Below are 16,149 nucleotides of genomic sequence, written 5' to 3'. Positions count from 1 at the left end.
ATTATTTGGGCTAGTACTGGTATTTATTGATTTTAATCCCCTGCAGTGTTTGTACTGTGCACCTCAATTTCACTTGCCTTGTTTGAACTGCTTATAGTGAAGCGGAAATAAGTTTTTTTAATGAGCTAGCTCTGCTCACTTATGTCTTATTAAAACCACTGCCTGATGCATTACAGTATACCTCAGCATTCAGCTAGGCTAAACAAACCTGATCTAATAGCACAATGTCAGTGGCCTGAAGCTACATAACAATTTTACTTCCGTTCCTATTAAACAGCTTCCATGTGATCTAACTACTTACAAATGCAATAATGTTGAACTCATAACTAATCTCCAATGGAAATTGTCCACAAGTCAGGCAAAACAAGCATGGTAAACACAACAGTGTGCACATTGTATCTACATGTTAACAGATGTGTCATTGTTTAGGGCTAAAAATGCAATGTACTAGCATGGCCCAGAAATGCCCTGAAGCTCTTCTTAAGTTTGTAAACCTAATTAACTTTAAAACCAAATATATGAACACCTTTCAAGTCTTTGTTGATTTGAATCCCTGAAAAAATCCAAACTTTTTAAAAATATTTAAGATTAACAACAGGACCAATGGCTACATGGGGACATGTTCACTGTGATTTGATTAAATGAAACACAGAATCAGGTATTTAGATAAGACACACCCTGTTTATTCCATCAACAGACCCACCTTTTAGCAAATAAAACCAGATCAGTAACCCTTGCCTGCTAAGAATGTGGCTTAACTGTTAGAGGGAAAACCTAGACTTTTGCAATCCCATTGTTCTAGCCAGAGGATTAGAAATATGTTAATAAGAAAAGTGTGGTAATATTGTCTTCAGTTTTCAGTCCCAACAACAACAAAGTCAAAGGGTAATTGTAAGTTGCCAACTGAAAACAAAACCAAAAAAGCAATATGTATTACAACCAAAATAACAATAAAGAAACCAAGCTCTGGATTTATTATACAGAAACAACGATATAAAATCCAACTGCAGAAATGTGTGTGAGACCGAGGTTAATAACAGATGGTAAAAGAGCCCTTACCTGTTGTAGCATTTCCTGTGTGGTTTGCCGTTTGTGATGGTGTTCGTCCAGAGAGCTCTCCAGGTCCCGGATCTTCTCCCCCTGCGCTTCCACCTGGTCTGTGAGCACACTTACCTGCGAGGCCGAAGATAGCAAGCACATCCACTCAGGAATGCCTTAATAGGCCACCATAAATCCACCCACAGATACCACTTCTCAAAACCTGATAAAATATGCAAATTTTACCCAGCCAAGCCTGGACAAGCCCTGCCAGCTCCAGTAACTTAAAATAATACTGTTACAAACTAATTTGTCAGTTTGCTTTTGTAAGTTAACTATTTGTTAATACCTCGTTTTAAGTGTGGCTAAGTATGATCCTCCTATGTAAGATAATGGTCTCTTAATCTGTAAACTCAAGGGTTTTAGACACACTCTCCAAATGTGCTAGCACTGCAACAGCAGGTAAAAAGAAAAGCAAATCTTCTCCTGGGAATGTGCAGCCAATCGCCTTACCTGTAACTAACTCATGGAAACTTTCACCTATCATCTGTGTTTTTCAAAGTGGTTAAAGAATGAGCTGCTGTCTATAAAAGGTATGTGCTGGCACCTGACTCTCTGCTGGAGGCTTTCCAAGTTCAACAAGCCGTAACGTGAGTGGGGAAAATGCTGGACAACTTTTTCAGTGCAAGTCAAAGCCAAGACCAATTTGGAATTCAGTTTTCCAACACAGTAAGCAGCAACGGCAAAATCAAACAAACATGTAAATAGAGCTATCGAAATACCTATAGAGTAGATATAGCATACTTTTAACTTATAAACCTATTATATACTGTAATATGGTTTTAAGTATACATTTAAGGTTTCAGCAATTCAATTCAAAACTATTGTAGTTTATCCAGTTGTCTAAATGTAAGCTTTTATTTTACATAAATAATTAAAACTGAACAGGGGGTTTTTATAACCTAGATTCCCTTTCACATAGACAAGTCATACTATATATCTGCATATTGTTTATTTGAGCCAGGACAGAGTTGGCGCCAGTACTTTCAAATAAAGATATCATATATCAGTGTCCTTCACGACACACTATAAAAAAAATAAATAATGTGTACAAAATGTTAATTACAAAGTGTAAACAACTGCAAAAGCAGATGGCATGTCTAACAACACAATACTGCTCAAACAAAATAAAGTATTTGTATGCCTTAGAAACAAGGGACGTTATATTAGCAAACACACCTGTAGCACCAGTGACTCCTTATCTGCTTCTAAACGTGCCAGACGTTCTTGATACGTTTCACTGCTTACAGAAGAGCGAGGATTTGCCTGGGGAAAATAGCATTGTGTTAGAGTCCTGTTTGGTCACATAATAATAATTTCAATAATAATACATGTAAAAAAAGACCAGTGAAACAGTGACATTTTAATCATAAATGAAGATGTACTTTGCAGATAGCTCAGCATCAATACGTGTTCCATTTTCGTGTCCAGGCTAATGAAAACACTTCTGTAGTCTAACAAAGCCACTGCAGGCGAGTAGGCAAGCAGCGGGGTTCTTCCAGCCCTTTGTGATCTAATCTTGTCAGAAACATTTCAGCTGCTGTGACACAGAAAGCTGAGGCCATTGCCTTCCCACTGGCTTATTTATAGTATCGGTTGTTGTAAACGCAGCAGTGTCCTTAAGAGACGTACTTACTTAAATAACTCATTTCAGAAAAGTTTAAATGTAAAACGCTAAAAGAAGTTTAGAATAATCCCCACACCTTCACCTGGGGGGGGGGGGGGCAGGCAGGGGGATTAACACATATTTTGCACTACAGCGAGGAACAATGGCAATTTAAATAACCCTTTCACTGCCACCACTTTGTAGTATTAAACTGATTGCACAATCTGTCTACTTTTGTTTTAGCTCCATAAAAAAACTCAAATGCTTTTCATTTTAAATGGGTTAGTTACAGTAGTTTCTATTGGTGATAGACGATTAAAAAGGGAGGATTCAAACAAGAGTCTGAAAGGAAATTGTTGTAGTATCTCTTACCTCTATCTCCTCTACCCCCACTCCTTTCTCCACAGATACTCACTACTGTCTTGTGTGACATACCATGTGATTGACAGATTTACATAGTCATTTTTACTTTATGTATAAACTGAAAAAACATTGTATGTCAACAACACACATTTTTCTCTCTTCATAGGCACAGCATTTTAAACAAGTTCAATTTGTGCATCCAGTCAGGATTAGTAAATACTCTCCTTTCCCAAGACACTTGGGTGTCAAATTGAAAGTCAACCTAGCAGTTCTGTCTAGGACCTACAGCACAACAATGCTCTAGAATGGTTACAAAAGATCTAGAACTTATTTGAGCTGGCATATGGTGAACCAAACATGTACTTGGGGTTTCCTTTGAATATGCCACTTGGGGTGCCTAGGTTCACTTGCAGGGCCATCTCAGAGCACAGATCCACCTAAAACATTAGACAATCCCCCTGAACTGATTTATCAGACAATCAGGTATCTGTTAGCCCTTAAATCCACTGCTAGGTACTATAAAAGAAAGCGATGACAACAAGTGTGCCCCCAAATCCAGGTTCTGTCCTTGAGTTGGAAGGACTGTTTAATGGACTAAAACCTGCTTCTTTATTTCAAAATGTTTAAAACAAACAAGCTTTCTATTTATTCAAAGACAAACCTTTAACTGTATTTTTAAATTTACTTTCTGATTAAATGTATTAATTAGGATCAAATCTCTTGAGTGTAACATGTACTGCACCCAAGGGATGGTTTGTAACTTCCAGCTGTCTCACTCGAGCCTAGGTTCTTCAACCCCACATAAAAATGTAAATAACTAAACCCCAATCCCAAACAAATCAAGGTCAAACCTCCTAGCCATCTGATTACCTTATATGGCATGGTCATCTTTTTCACTCTTACATTCTCTTCCTTTTATTCACATTTTTCTGTTTTAATTGTGGATCAAGAAAATGTCTTTCTCTCCAAAAATCTTATTGAAAAACCTTAGAACAAAAACTTAAAAGAGGTTTTACTGTAATCCTGTTGAAAGTAATATGCATATCCATCACAAACACACACACACACACACACACACACACACACACACACACACACACACACACACACACATATTATTATTATTATTATTATTATTAAAGTTTGCTGCTTTCCACCAAATCTCTGGCAATTCTCCAACATGGAAGTATTGACATATGCTTGCTTTGATAATTTGACATCATTTTTTGCTTTAAATTATATATGTGACTGATTAGCCATTGAGCAATTTCACTTTAACTTTAAAAAGAAGAAACAATGCCACCTGTGGACATATACAGCTGACATAACAAAATTGTAAACAAACATCACATAGCCTAATTTCCTAATTCGATTCTTAGTGTATGCTAGGTATAGATATTTATACAAAAAAAAAGTCTCACCCTAATTCAGAGGAGTGTGGTACTTTTTAACAGACAGTAGACAGTTTTGTTGTTCTACTAGGACAATGCCACTAAAATATATTTAAAAATGGACTGAGACAGTCAGTCTGGAGGTTTTAACCAAAAAAAACCCCACTGTTCAAATGATATTGGATCTTTGATGTATTACTTAAAAGAAGTACTGGTCAATGCAGATCACTATGAGTGGGTTACTGAACAAGAGTGAACGGCAACAATGTGATCACATTTGAACAGAGACTGTCATTAAAGTTTGCAACAGGCTGACAACTACTAATTTTTTTGTAATTAAGGTAATTGTGGAGCAAGCATCAGATCAAACCTACAATGACAGTGACACTGCAAAAATGTTTATATTCTGCAAACAAAAAAAGGCAAATAATATTTTTCAAGTATGATTAATTGGTTGTGAACATCTTTGTTGAATGAATCAGTGTGTCATACCTTCCACCGTTAATTGGTGTGTGATATCTATGTATGAATATATCTATCATTATTTCCAGTAATATATATATATATATATATATATATATATATATATATATATATATATATATATATATATATATATATATATATATATATATATTTCAGTCAACACATGAGCTACTGGGCTGACCAATCTCAAAATATTGATTGTCAGACAGTTAACAATGTATGCGTCGACATATCGTGATTCGTTGATTGTTAAAGTTATATGCAATGCTACCCTGCACTGGCTAGATAGTGGGCTACATAATATCTGAGAATAGGGACTCCATGCAACTAATATTTTAAAACAGTTCACTTGAGATGCTGTGTAATCCACAGACTTAGCTATTAAGAAATCTTTCAAAGACTACAACAAATGAATGCAAGTCAAACATACCATAAACGTGAACTGCCATTTACTGCACTGTATTGTAATATATTTACTGGTTAAAATCCCTATCCCTACCCTTCTTACTATGCAACCAAATCTTAAGCGTTATCACACTGGTTTATTAAACCACATACAGCAGCTTTGCAGGGGCCTTGAAAATCCTCAAGATTTTGAAAGGATTGTTTTTTTTAAGATTACTAATCCAAAATGTGCCCTTGTCAAATTTGTTATCTGGTGTAGAGAGACTCAAGTGACACATCCTTATCATCAGAAATGGGCTTAGCCTGTCAGCAGTTTTAATTAAAGCAAATTCAAAAATGCTGCTATCAAGGACGATCATCCCATCTAAGGAAAGAATAGTCTCTTTCACAAGCTGAGACAGAATAGAAATGTCATGTGTCACTGCAGAGCTAGAGTATGCTTTGTAACCTATAATAAAAAAATAAAAAGTAAAAAAACATTTGATCTTACTTTACAGTGATTAGGGTATTAGCTTTATTTACAATGACAGTTATCACAAAAACGAATTGCATAGGTTAACGCAACACTGTTGGGCATAGCTGTACAATTTAACTAATTTAATTTCTGACCTAAGGAGAACTGAAGCCATGTCTATGTAGCTATGTAGCCTCTGCACCTTAGGAAATTTGAGTTTGCTTAGAGAGGTTCATTTCTTTTTTTTTTTAATAATGCTCTTTCAAACCCTAACCCTAACCCTAATCCTAACCCATAACCCCAACCAACCCCGTTTGGCCTTGTAATGCCAATCAGTTAACCTAGCTACTGCAATAGACAACATGAAACACTTTAATCCAAGCTGAACTGGTGGAGTGAGCACTTTACAGACCCAGCTGAGAGCTTGCTTGATAATTGGAGAGACCCTGCCTTCTCCTTTTGGACAAGTTTTAGAGAGAACTGTAGTCCGGTTTCCTAACACTGTATCACATTGTTCTAAAGAACACTATATATCATGTCAATGCTTTGTCCAAAGCTCTACAGTATATCAATGGCCAGAGTCCTTAAAGAGCCATAAAAACAAAATATCATGAAGGTAACAAAATGAGTAAGTGGACTACAGTAAATTACTAATGTTTTATCTAGAAGTCTTTCTCAATGTTTCCAATGGCAGAAATAAGTGGATCACAAGCCTCTTCAGTGTTTTCATTTTTACTCTTTGACTTGTTTCTAACAAAACCTACCTAATATCCAGCTTTCACTTCTGAATCAAGAGATCCATATAGTGGAGCTCAATGAGCCACATATGGCTCAAAATCCATCCATTGGACAACCATGTCATAAACATCAAATATACAAGTAACCATTAACACTGTGGTGTTTAGAAAAGAACAGTATCACTAAACAAACTCTTCTTTTCGGTATTCTGAATTTATCTGAATTTTTCTATACAGATAAACACTGTTTTACTGTAATATATATATATATTTTTTTGTGAATGGTGTTGTTTATTATTTAAATTGTAAGCTTTGCTTGCTTTTACTGTATCTCAATTCTCTATTGAGCAAGTTGAGGGGTATTTATGACAATTTAGGAGGCTTGTTTAAGACACATTTTGAAAACAGTAATCCCATTTATTGCTTCTAAGTGTCATGCAACATTTCAAACAGCAGTAAGTCTCCTGTAAGAACACATCTAGTATTACACATATCTATTTCCTGTTCATTGCCCCTTGGGTGGTAGACTGCAACCTCTTGGCCTGCAGTAAATATCCGTCATACCTTTATACTGTAGGGCATTCCAGAATTCCTTTGATTTTCTGTTTGAATGATTAATAATCTGAAATATGTATTGAACATTAACTAAACAAAACATAAAATTGAAACTTTTTATTTTATTGTGTTACATGTTCACATGTGTTGCTACAACTGTTTATTTAAAGTGTGTGCATTGATTTATTTTTTATTGATTTATTTTTACATTTTGACCACTTCTTTAAACTTTTAAATTGCATTCCCTGCCTCAAGATGACTTCCTATGTACCCTGCATGGACCTCTCAGAACTACATTTCCCATCATCCTCCTGCTCACATATGTAACTGAGATGGATTTACCAGTGAGCAAGAGGGTGATGGGAAATGTAGTTCTGAGTGGTCCATGCGGGTACATGGGAAGTGATTTGAGGCAGGGTATGCAATTTAAAAGTTTAAAAAAGTGGGCAAAATGTAAAAAAAAATAAAAAATAAAACAATACACACACCTTACGTAAACAGTTGTAGCAACACGTGAACATGTAACACAATAAAATAAAACGGACCTTATGTACCCTTTAAAGGCAGTAACCCTATTTAACTGTTGAGGAATACAATCTAATACAAACTCGTTCACCAAAAGACACTCTCGGTTTTCGGTTTTATATTTTGTTTGGTTAATGTTCAACACATATTTCTGATTATTAATCATTCAAACGCTGATTAGGAAAATCAGAGGAATTCTGGAATGCCCTGCAGCCCTACATGTTAACTGAGTCGTTTCCAAGAGTATTATATATATCTCTGCAGGGATTGAATCTAATTCTAAAAGTTCAAAATACTCTTCATAAAATTAAAATGCATACCATCCAAAAACTTACAAACACACACACACACACACAAAAAAATAAAAAACAAGAAAACCAGTAACACATACTTTTGGAGGTTAAAATACATTTACCCACATTTTCATTTTGATATATTACAATACAAGAAAATAACATGCAGCAGTTTTCTTTACCTAAAACAGTCCCTCCTTACCAAAATGCTCCCAGGTGGTTGGTTTGTATCCCTGCCAGCTGACAGCAGCCACTGTTACCATGCACACAAACCATTCTAAAGACAAGCTTTATGAGGGCTTTGGTTATTGAAACAAAGAAAAAATCTCACGAGAAAGACAGATGATCTTTGTCCTCATGTGCTCTGCACTAAATTAGATTCTCATGAGATACTTGGCAATGCCTAACATTTCACAGATTTGCATGCTTTCCTTCATAAAACTTAAAACTGTTGAGAATACCTGGAGATACATTTAATAAGGAAATAAAGGAATCAGCAAATACAGCACTTACCCTTTTAAGCCAAGTGAAATGCTTGTAAAAATCAATATCAGTCTCCATGCTTCAGGCCCATTGCTACCTTAACTTTTGCCTAAATCTTAGAGTAGCTTTTTTGTGTGTGTGTCAGAGTATGCAGTGGTGACCTGCAACGCTCACTTACTTTGTAGTATTGCTTGAAACAAGACACTGCTCAATTTATTCAGTAGATTATTTCCAGAGCACCTCAGACTCCACTCCCCTGACGCGGAGAAGCAACTGTATAAACCCAGATTTAAGAGTGTCGTCTGGTCCGAGCCATGGAGCATCTGGTTTTTAATGAAGTTAAGTGACAAGCTCTAAAATCATGCTGCGGACTTTGAAAATAAACCATGCCAGCTGGCTTCTTTCGAGGATCTGCTTTCAATAAACTTATGTCTCTATACGAGTCTAAACTTAGCTGTGCCTAGGTGTTTTTTGTTGTCGAAATACAAATTGTACAGCCTTCTTGTTTGTCACAGATAGATCTATTAATCAGTGAAACTGTCTAGCTCTCCGTTTAAAGGCTGGCTGGAACTCATTACCAAAAGACCCTACTTCCTGTTGAAGTTCAGTTGCTGTTCTCCATAACTGGCACAGCCCCCACGGTTTGCTTCAATCCCTAAAACAATGATTTAAGCTGCTAAAGCCCTTTCAGAATAGGCCAAGCAAAAACCTTGCACGAAAATAAAGCCATTCCTTCAAACTCGTAAAATCCCCTGCTGACATTAGCGGTCAAAAAAAACAAACAGTTTTTCTATTTGAATGTAAAGAAAAGTAAAAGCCATGTATGTATTTCAAATGTGACACTGCATTCCAGTCCTCATTGAGGTGCAAGTACTGTAGAACTAAGAATAGAATGTTCTCAGGGCTTCAGCCTCTGCCCAGACCATTTCCTCGATCTGAATTGCATTCTCACGTTCCTCTGTGCACTGAAGTTACTATGGGGTATTTCCTGTTAGCTACAGAGACTGTTCTGTCATGAAGGACTCTTGTTTACTGCAAACTGGGCAGAGAATCTTATTTTCATTTAACATGTACAAACACACTGTATCACTCTGTCTCCAGATTTCAAGTGTTTATGCACACAGGGGTATCTGCAGTTTGTGACCTCAGACTGGTATCCATGGGGCCCACACAGTCAAAGCTTACTTTGAATTGACTAGTTGCTAAATGCTAAATTAGAGCCAGTATTGGACAACCGGCTTGGAAATAAATTGCAATTATGAAACCTAGCTGGTCATAATACATTATTGGTATACAGATTTCCTTTATTTTTTTTTAATTCCCAATTCCCGTCTGACTGTGATCCTGCCACATCCCATGACACTTGCTTAAAGTAGATGCAAAATTCCCAGAAAACTCCCCAGTTGGGCTAACCAGTGTAAATCATACTGGCATACATTCCTTCAAACCGTCTACGTACAGTTATTACAGTTATTTACTGTGAAAGCCAGAATTATTGTACTATGCACAAAATCTGCATGTGACAAAATTGCCTGGCAGTATTTCTGTATTGTACAAAGAAAATCAGGGACAATCTCCTGTTGTTTCTATAGTATTCTTAAAAGCAAAGCATCAGATTGAAATAGACTATCGAACCTCTCCTGGCTTGTTATTCTTTGGGGTAAAGATATTGATCTGTACAGAACACATACACAGAATCCTTGAAAGTAAGACGAGTTTCAGCCTTGCAGACATTTAAGTTTCATTTACCTTACCATTTCTTAACAAATAAAATACGTGAACAAAGATTCTCCAAGGAGGCTAAAAATAAAGCAGTTTTGTTTTCTATTGCAGTGGGTTATCTTGTTAATATGTACCTACATCCCGCCTCATAACACACACAATAGGAATGAAGATAAAAGACATTCCTAGCAGCCACATATAACACATCACCTAGACACCAGGCTTCACTTAATCATGTAGTATAATGTTCAACATGACCTAACAGTTTGATTTTTTTCTAGGACAATGCTTTTAAGCCGAAGTGCTTTTCCGTCCTATGCTATGACAATAACACCTTTACCCTTTAACCTTTGGATATTTTTTCCCCTTACTATTTTACCCAGTAAGCTTTTTAGGTATGCATTTCATATTGTATTTGCATGCAAAAAATAATGACAGAGTTTTAATATGCTGAAACACAATATTGCTGTTGAGATGTTAGTGTTCAGATCCAGATCTCAGAAAGGACAGTTCTGTCCGTGGGAAACTAATATTATTTTATAATTATGAACTGATTACTAAATGATCCACGTCATTCACATCCAACACTTGCTCTACTTCAAAATATAATTTGTCTCCAAAAATGTAACCATTTGTTTGTCTAAATATAGCAATAGATGCATCGCTCAGTTGAAATAGGCCGTGCGTATGCAGAATAATTACATTATAAACAGGTGTGCTCGTTCACAGCTGACCTCACAAATGTCTTTGTGTGCTTTGTGCGTGTTATTGTTTATTAATATAATGCTGTTCATGTTGATTGCACAAAAAAGGGAATGTGGCTATTCAGAGATCTGTAAGTCTCAATGCTAACTTTCCAAAGGTACATTTCTAAATACAGCACTTTATCCTTAAAATGTCGAATGCACATACCCTGCTGTTAAAAGCACATTCAGTGTAGGGTAACGAATAGATTCCTGGTGAGCTTTCTCTCTGTTCATAATACATGTTTTATACAAGAGCCACCTTGAGAATAATGCAACACAACCCTACTTTGAAATGAGTATTTATTAAAAGAAAATGATCCGTGCTGTAGAGTAATCAAGGAGCATGCGTTGTTAAGCTTTGTCATGGGAGCACACATAACAATTGCTTCCTTTTTTCAAACATAATTTGATATTCCTAGGATGCTGTCACTGTCTGAGCTTAATGCTGAAGAATGTGGAGTATATAGACTATATCTAGCAACAACTTCCCTTCCACCAGTTACTTAGACAAAGCAACAGGTTGTTTACAACTTGGATCAGCACATGTATCTGTTCTGTCAATCAGTTACACTGCGTTTATAACACAGAGATGTAGAACCAGAACACAGAGTAAAACCACACTCATTTCCATACACATAAGAAGCAGTGATCCAACATCTCCTGCATGGTTTGAAACTCGCACTTGTTTTTATTAATGGCTAACAAGTATATAATAAGATCCACCTTGACTTTCTAAATCAAACATTTTAATGTATATACTACCAGATATTATTTACACTACAGTGCATGCATTGTACATCATCAATAATTAATCATGTATTTTATATGCTTTATCGGAGGCTGTTAAAAAAAAAATAAAAGATTGAACTGGTATCTGTTGATTTTCTAACTGCTGGCATTATTACAAGTGTAATTCCAAGTGAAGAATATTGTTTTATATGAAACAAAATACATGCATGGATTAACATCAAATTCCAAATCAATGTTTTTAGCATTAAAACTTTCTGGGTGCTTCATGTAGACCCTTCTTACTAAACATCAAATGGCAGCTGAATTATACTGGCGCTGACACTGAAGATACTTAAGCAATACCAGCTGTTTGCAAAAAGCTGCCCTTATTACATTTAACCCCAATGAAGCAAGAACTGTTCTGCATTACCAACAAGTCCAACCCCCTTAATGAACCATTACAGCTTATTTTCTTAATTCAGATCTAACTTACCCCCACACCAGGGAAGGGTTCGAGTGATCCCCCTATGTTTGAAAAGAGCGAAGTGAGAGAAGCAGCATGTGAAAGAGTAACAGGAAACTCAGTGGAGCTATCCCAGAAGAGTCAAGATTTTACTGTTTTCTACTGCGTCCAACTGTTTTCTCCCTCGTGATGAGCTGAGCAGCTCCAGTAGCAAGATCCAAGTTAATGTACACCTGCTGACACCCCGTACTCTCTGCCCAAAAAAACACTTGACTATTTCTAAGCTGTACTGAATTTAAACCTGCTGTAACCAAGTCAAATCCAGATGCTACACCACTGTTTTATGGCTTTTAATGATCGCTATCCCTTTCCATGAGACTATCCCCCTGCAGTCCACTTCACCTCAGACATCCACTGGCTAGACGGGGAGACGGGTTTCCATTAATCTGACATTCAAAGGTCTAGCAGCATCTGAGAATCAGGCAAAGTTCTTCTTCAAAAGTGAATTCAGTACTAACTCAGGGCCGGGAATAGGACTCTCATTGCACAGCAGTTTGATCCATTGAAGATTTTACTGTGAGCTTAGTAAGTCATACCTGAGCTTGTTACCTTTACACTGCAATTAATTAAGTTCACGAAATGGATTACACTTCAATACAATAGGTGTCTTGTTGTCACCCCTGCTTTGATCATTAACTCAAACAGTTAACAAGGGTCCAAAGCGCTATTTCACCAGCATACAGTATATCAAATGTCTATCTCATTATAGAATAGGTTCTTTAGGTACTTCTCAAGCTTGATTAGGTCATTAAAATAGTAGGGTTGGATATTTCTTTCAAAACTCAGAAACACTTTCACTACTGACATTAACCACAATCAGTAAACACACTCCATATGCTCTCAATAAAAAGTTTATTTTAATAGCGTTCGCTAGTTATAAATAAAATAAAACCAAGCACGAGCTTCAGTTTTTGATTATTGAAAATAAACTCTAACTTCAATGGAGAAGTCAAACAGACATTTCTTTCTAAGCACGCTATGGAACACTGTCCTAAATACAGTTTAAAAAGCATTACCACGCATAACTGTGCGTGTTTTACATTATCCATGAATCTTTTATTTCAGATACTTACTGTGCCAGTCTCTAGCCAGTCCGTCAGATACTGTGCTGTGACGCCTGAGATCTGTGTTCTTAAATACCCTTTCTCCCCTTCGTTCGTCAGTAATTCCAATGCAATTCTCAGCTCTTCCGTAAGTTGTAAAACTTGCAGGGACCTCAAATGCACTGGTGCCTCAATGTCAAAGAGGCCATTGGTGGACTCTGTGGCAGCTTTGGAGCCTAAATTAAAAACATTTTTTAAAAAAAGTTAGATTTTTTTTTTTTCTTCCTGGATACTGTGACCAAACAAATGTTATTAAATATGATTCGACGATCATTGGAAGCAGATTGGAGCAGTATTAGACATCCACAAACTGTATATAGAAAATTACAGCACCTGAAGGGCTCTGAACAAATTGTATCTATCAATGCAGTCATCTGTACTCAATGCTTTATTTATGCAGTTTTGAATCAACTAGTGATTTACTAGTTTGGAGGGAAACAGTTGTAAAATAAATCCTAGCTAGTTCTGTATTACAACTCACTGACTATATATGTATATGAAACCACTGCTGCAAAGGGAACTTACATGTCTATACTCATACTAAGTGTGGCAGGGCAGAGCTTATATTTGTGTACTGGTTATAACTATTGCAAATATGTATTTGTGTTTAAAATAAGGATTTTCAGTTGAAAAAACAACAGAGAAAGTGAGAAATAAATGCATCTATTTTTAGTTTGCGGTTAACCAACACTCTTACATCTTTAAATTTGCCAACTGTTACTGGACCATACTGACATATTTATTTCCTTTATTATCCTGTTTACACAAATGTTGATACTTAAAACTGTTCCTCTTGTTCCTCTGCTGTTCAATCGTGTAACAGCTCTTCTGCACTGCACTCAGGTATTTACATCGGTATTTCATTCTGGCAGCATCTGTCTTCTAATATAGGCCAAGTCTGTCATCCAGATGGCTTTCAAACTAAACCCAAGATGGGACACATTTTTTCCTGGTTACTCACTTTAAACTATCCCTGGAGTTGTCAACTGATACTCAATCGGTGACTGAAGCAATTTTCCTCAAATCACTAAAGTAACTGCGCTAACCACTGATCCATGCGAATGGGCAACACATTTAAATACCATAATGCAAGGCATCACGTTTTATAACCCAAAAGGCTGTGTCGCAGACCCCCGATTAGCACTAATCAAGCGCTACTCAAAGGTAATTTTTGGTAAACTAATCCAAGGTTAGAGTTAATCAGGGTCTGTGAAACATGCCAAACTATTATCCTCAACACATCATGGTCTTTGTGTGTTCCTTAATCCAGTCAGATTCCCGTCCAGTAATAGCCTGGTCTTAATGCGCTTGATCTTCATAAAATAATAACTTTAAATGTGTGTTGCTCCAAAAATATAACACAAAATTGTGTTTCAAGTCTAGATTTATATCTTAAAATTAAGAACAAATCCAAACAAATATCATCATTACAGTATTAAGAAAAGATCTGCAGTGTACATGTATTACCAGCAGAGAGCCAGTAGAGGGCACTCATTTAATTAAATCTACTGTTTTGGATTTCAAACTATTTTTTTGATGCTAAAGAATACAGTAATATTTAATATTATAAATAGAAAATAACTCAGCAAAGATTTAATTTTCACAGGTTTCTAGAGTCTAAAATGATTCCTACAATAAATGTTGTACAATAAAACAAATGCATTAGACCCATGATAGGTGTACATATTTTAAATACAGTTGTTAACTCCTGGAATGGTACAATTCCATATATTCACAGGATGTGCTTAAAGTATTTACAAGAGGGATAACCGTACAAATGGACAAATAACCGACATGTACAAATAACTGATTTAATTTACTGTCCTACTCTGCTAGTATAGACATAACCATTAATTTGAGAGCTGTATTGAAAATAAAAATCATAACTGAATTAAAATGAACCTCTTAAATTAACACCACTGTGCCCTCACCTGCCCCATGTTCTGACAAGGCTTTCCAGCCTACACTGCTTAACTGGTACAGTAGCTGGGTTCACTTCAGATAACATGTGTAGACACCACTGGGTTTAGAAGAGTTTAGAAGCATCACTGTCATAAATGGATAAGATCTATAAAGTCCATGGATTGCTTGGTTGGAAGTATATTTGTCTTCTTTCAATGATCTAATTACTACAGAACCCCTAAAGGGACATGGTGTAAATTGAAAAGGGAGGTTAAGGATCTAAGGAATTCAAATTAAATTACCCACAAATAATTATTAACCTGACGAATACCCACTAAATTACTCTTGGTGGTGGAGCCCGACTGCGCAAGTGTAACTTATAAGTTAGCAACAACAATAACAAAAAAACACAAAATTAAAATTACTCGCTAAATACTTTATCACTTTTTTCGGTTCCAGAAAAAGACACTCCTAGTTAGTGAGGACTATCCATCCACCTGCCAGATATGGTGTTTAAACACGCTGCCGTTTTTTTAAATTATTTTAGCGCAAAAAATGTCTAATAAGGTCTAATTTTTTCACAATTCTGTAACTTAAGAACCACCACACGGATTTTCACGAAACTTGAACAAAAAAAAAATCTATAGCATATGAAATGCCGTCCCGATCCGTTTTGAAATGACTGAGAAAACGTACCCCTAAAAATCAAGATTAAACAAGGCTGCCAACTGAGCTGACATAATATATATATATATAATATATATATAGATATATATATATATATATATATATATATATATATAATATTATATATATATCTGTTTTCTATAATCAAACAGATTTTGAGTAAAACACAATGGGTGTCTTTTTTTTTCTGGTTATACCATGTGTATTTAGCCATTTACTTAATGAATGATGACAGAGGTCATTTATTTTTCTTTTACACACTAAACTTTGCAATTGCCGGGGGGAGCAAATTATTTCTAAGCTTGGCCATTGAAGTAAGACACTGTAGGTGATGACATGGT

The 16,149-nt window shown here is 36.0% G+C and overlaps 1 protein-coding gene across 3 annotated transcripts in view; it reads right to left on the bottom strand.

Moving 5' to 3' along the window:
* ppfibp2b (PPFIA binding protein 2b) overlaps positions 1–16,149 on the bottom strand; it is a 60,492-nt gene that overhangs the window by 26,505 nt on the left and 17,838 nt on the right. For all 3 annotated transcript variants that reach the window (XM_041218396.1, XM_041218397.1, XM_041218398.1), the window contains exons 3-5: positions 13,190–13,395; positions 2,278–2,364; positions 1,060–1,173 (exon numbers count right to left, since the gene is read on the bottom strand). In XM_041218396.1, the coding sequence (XP_041074330.1) occupies positions 1,060–1,173; positions 2,278–2,364; positions 13,190–13,395 (407 nt within the window). The remainder of the gene's footprint in view (positions 1–1,059; positions 1,174–2,277; positions 2,365–13,189; positions 13,396–16,149) is intronic.

The sequence above is a fragment of the Polyodon spathula genome, chromosome 19 (assembly GCF_017654505.1).
Source record: "Polyodon spathula isolate WHYD16114869_AA chromosome 19, ASM1765450v1, whole genome shotgun sequence".
Classification (NCBI taxonomy): Eukaryota; Metazoa; Chordata; class Actinopteri; order Acipenseriformes; family Polyodontidae; genus Polyodon; species Polyodon spathula.
Note: the sequence above shows the minus strand (reverse complement) of the source record. Positions and strands in the feature narration are given on the sequence as shown.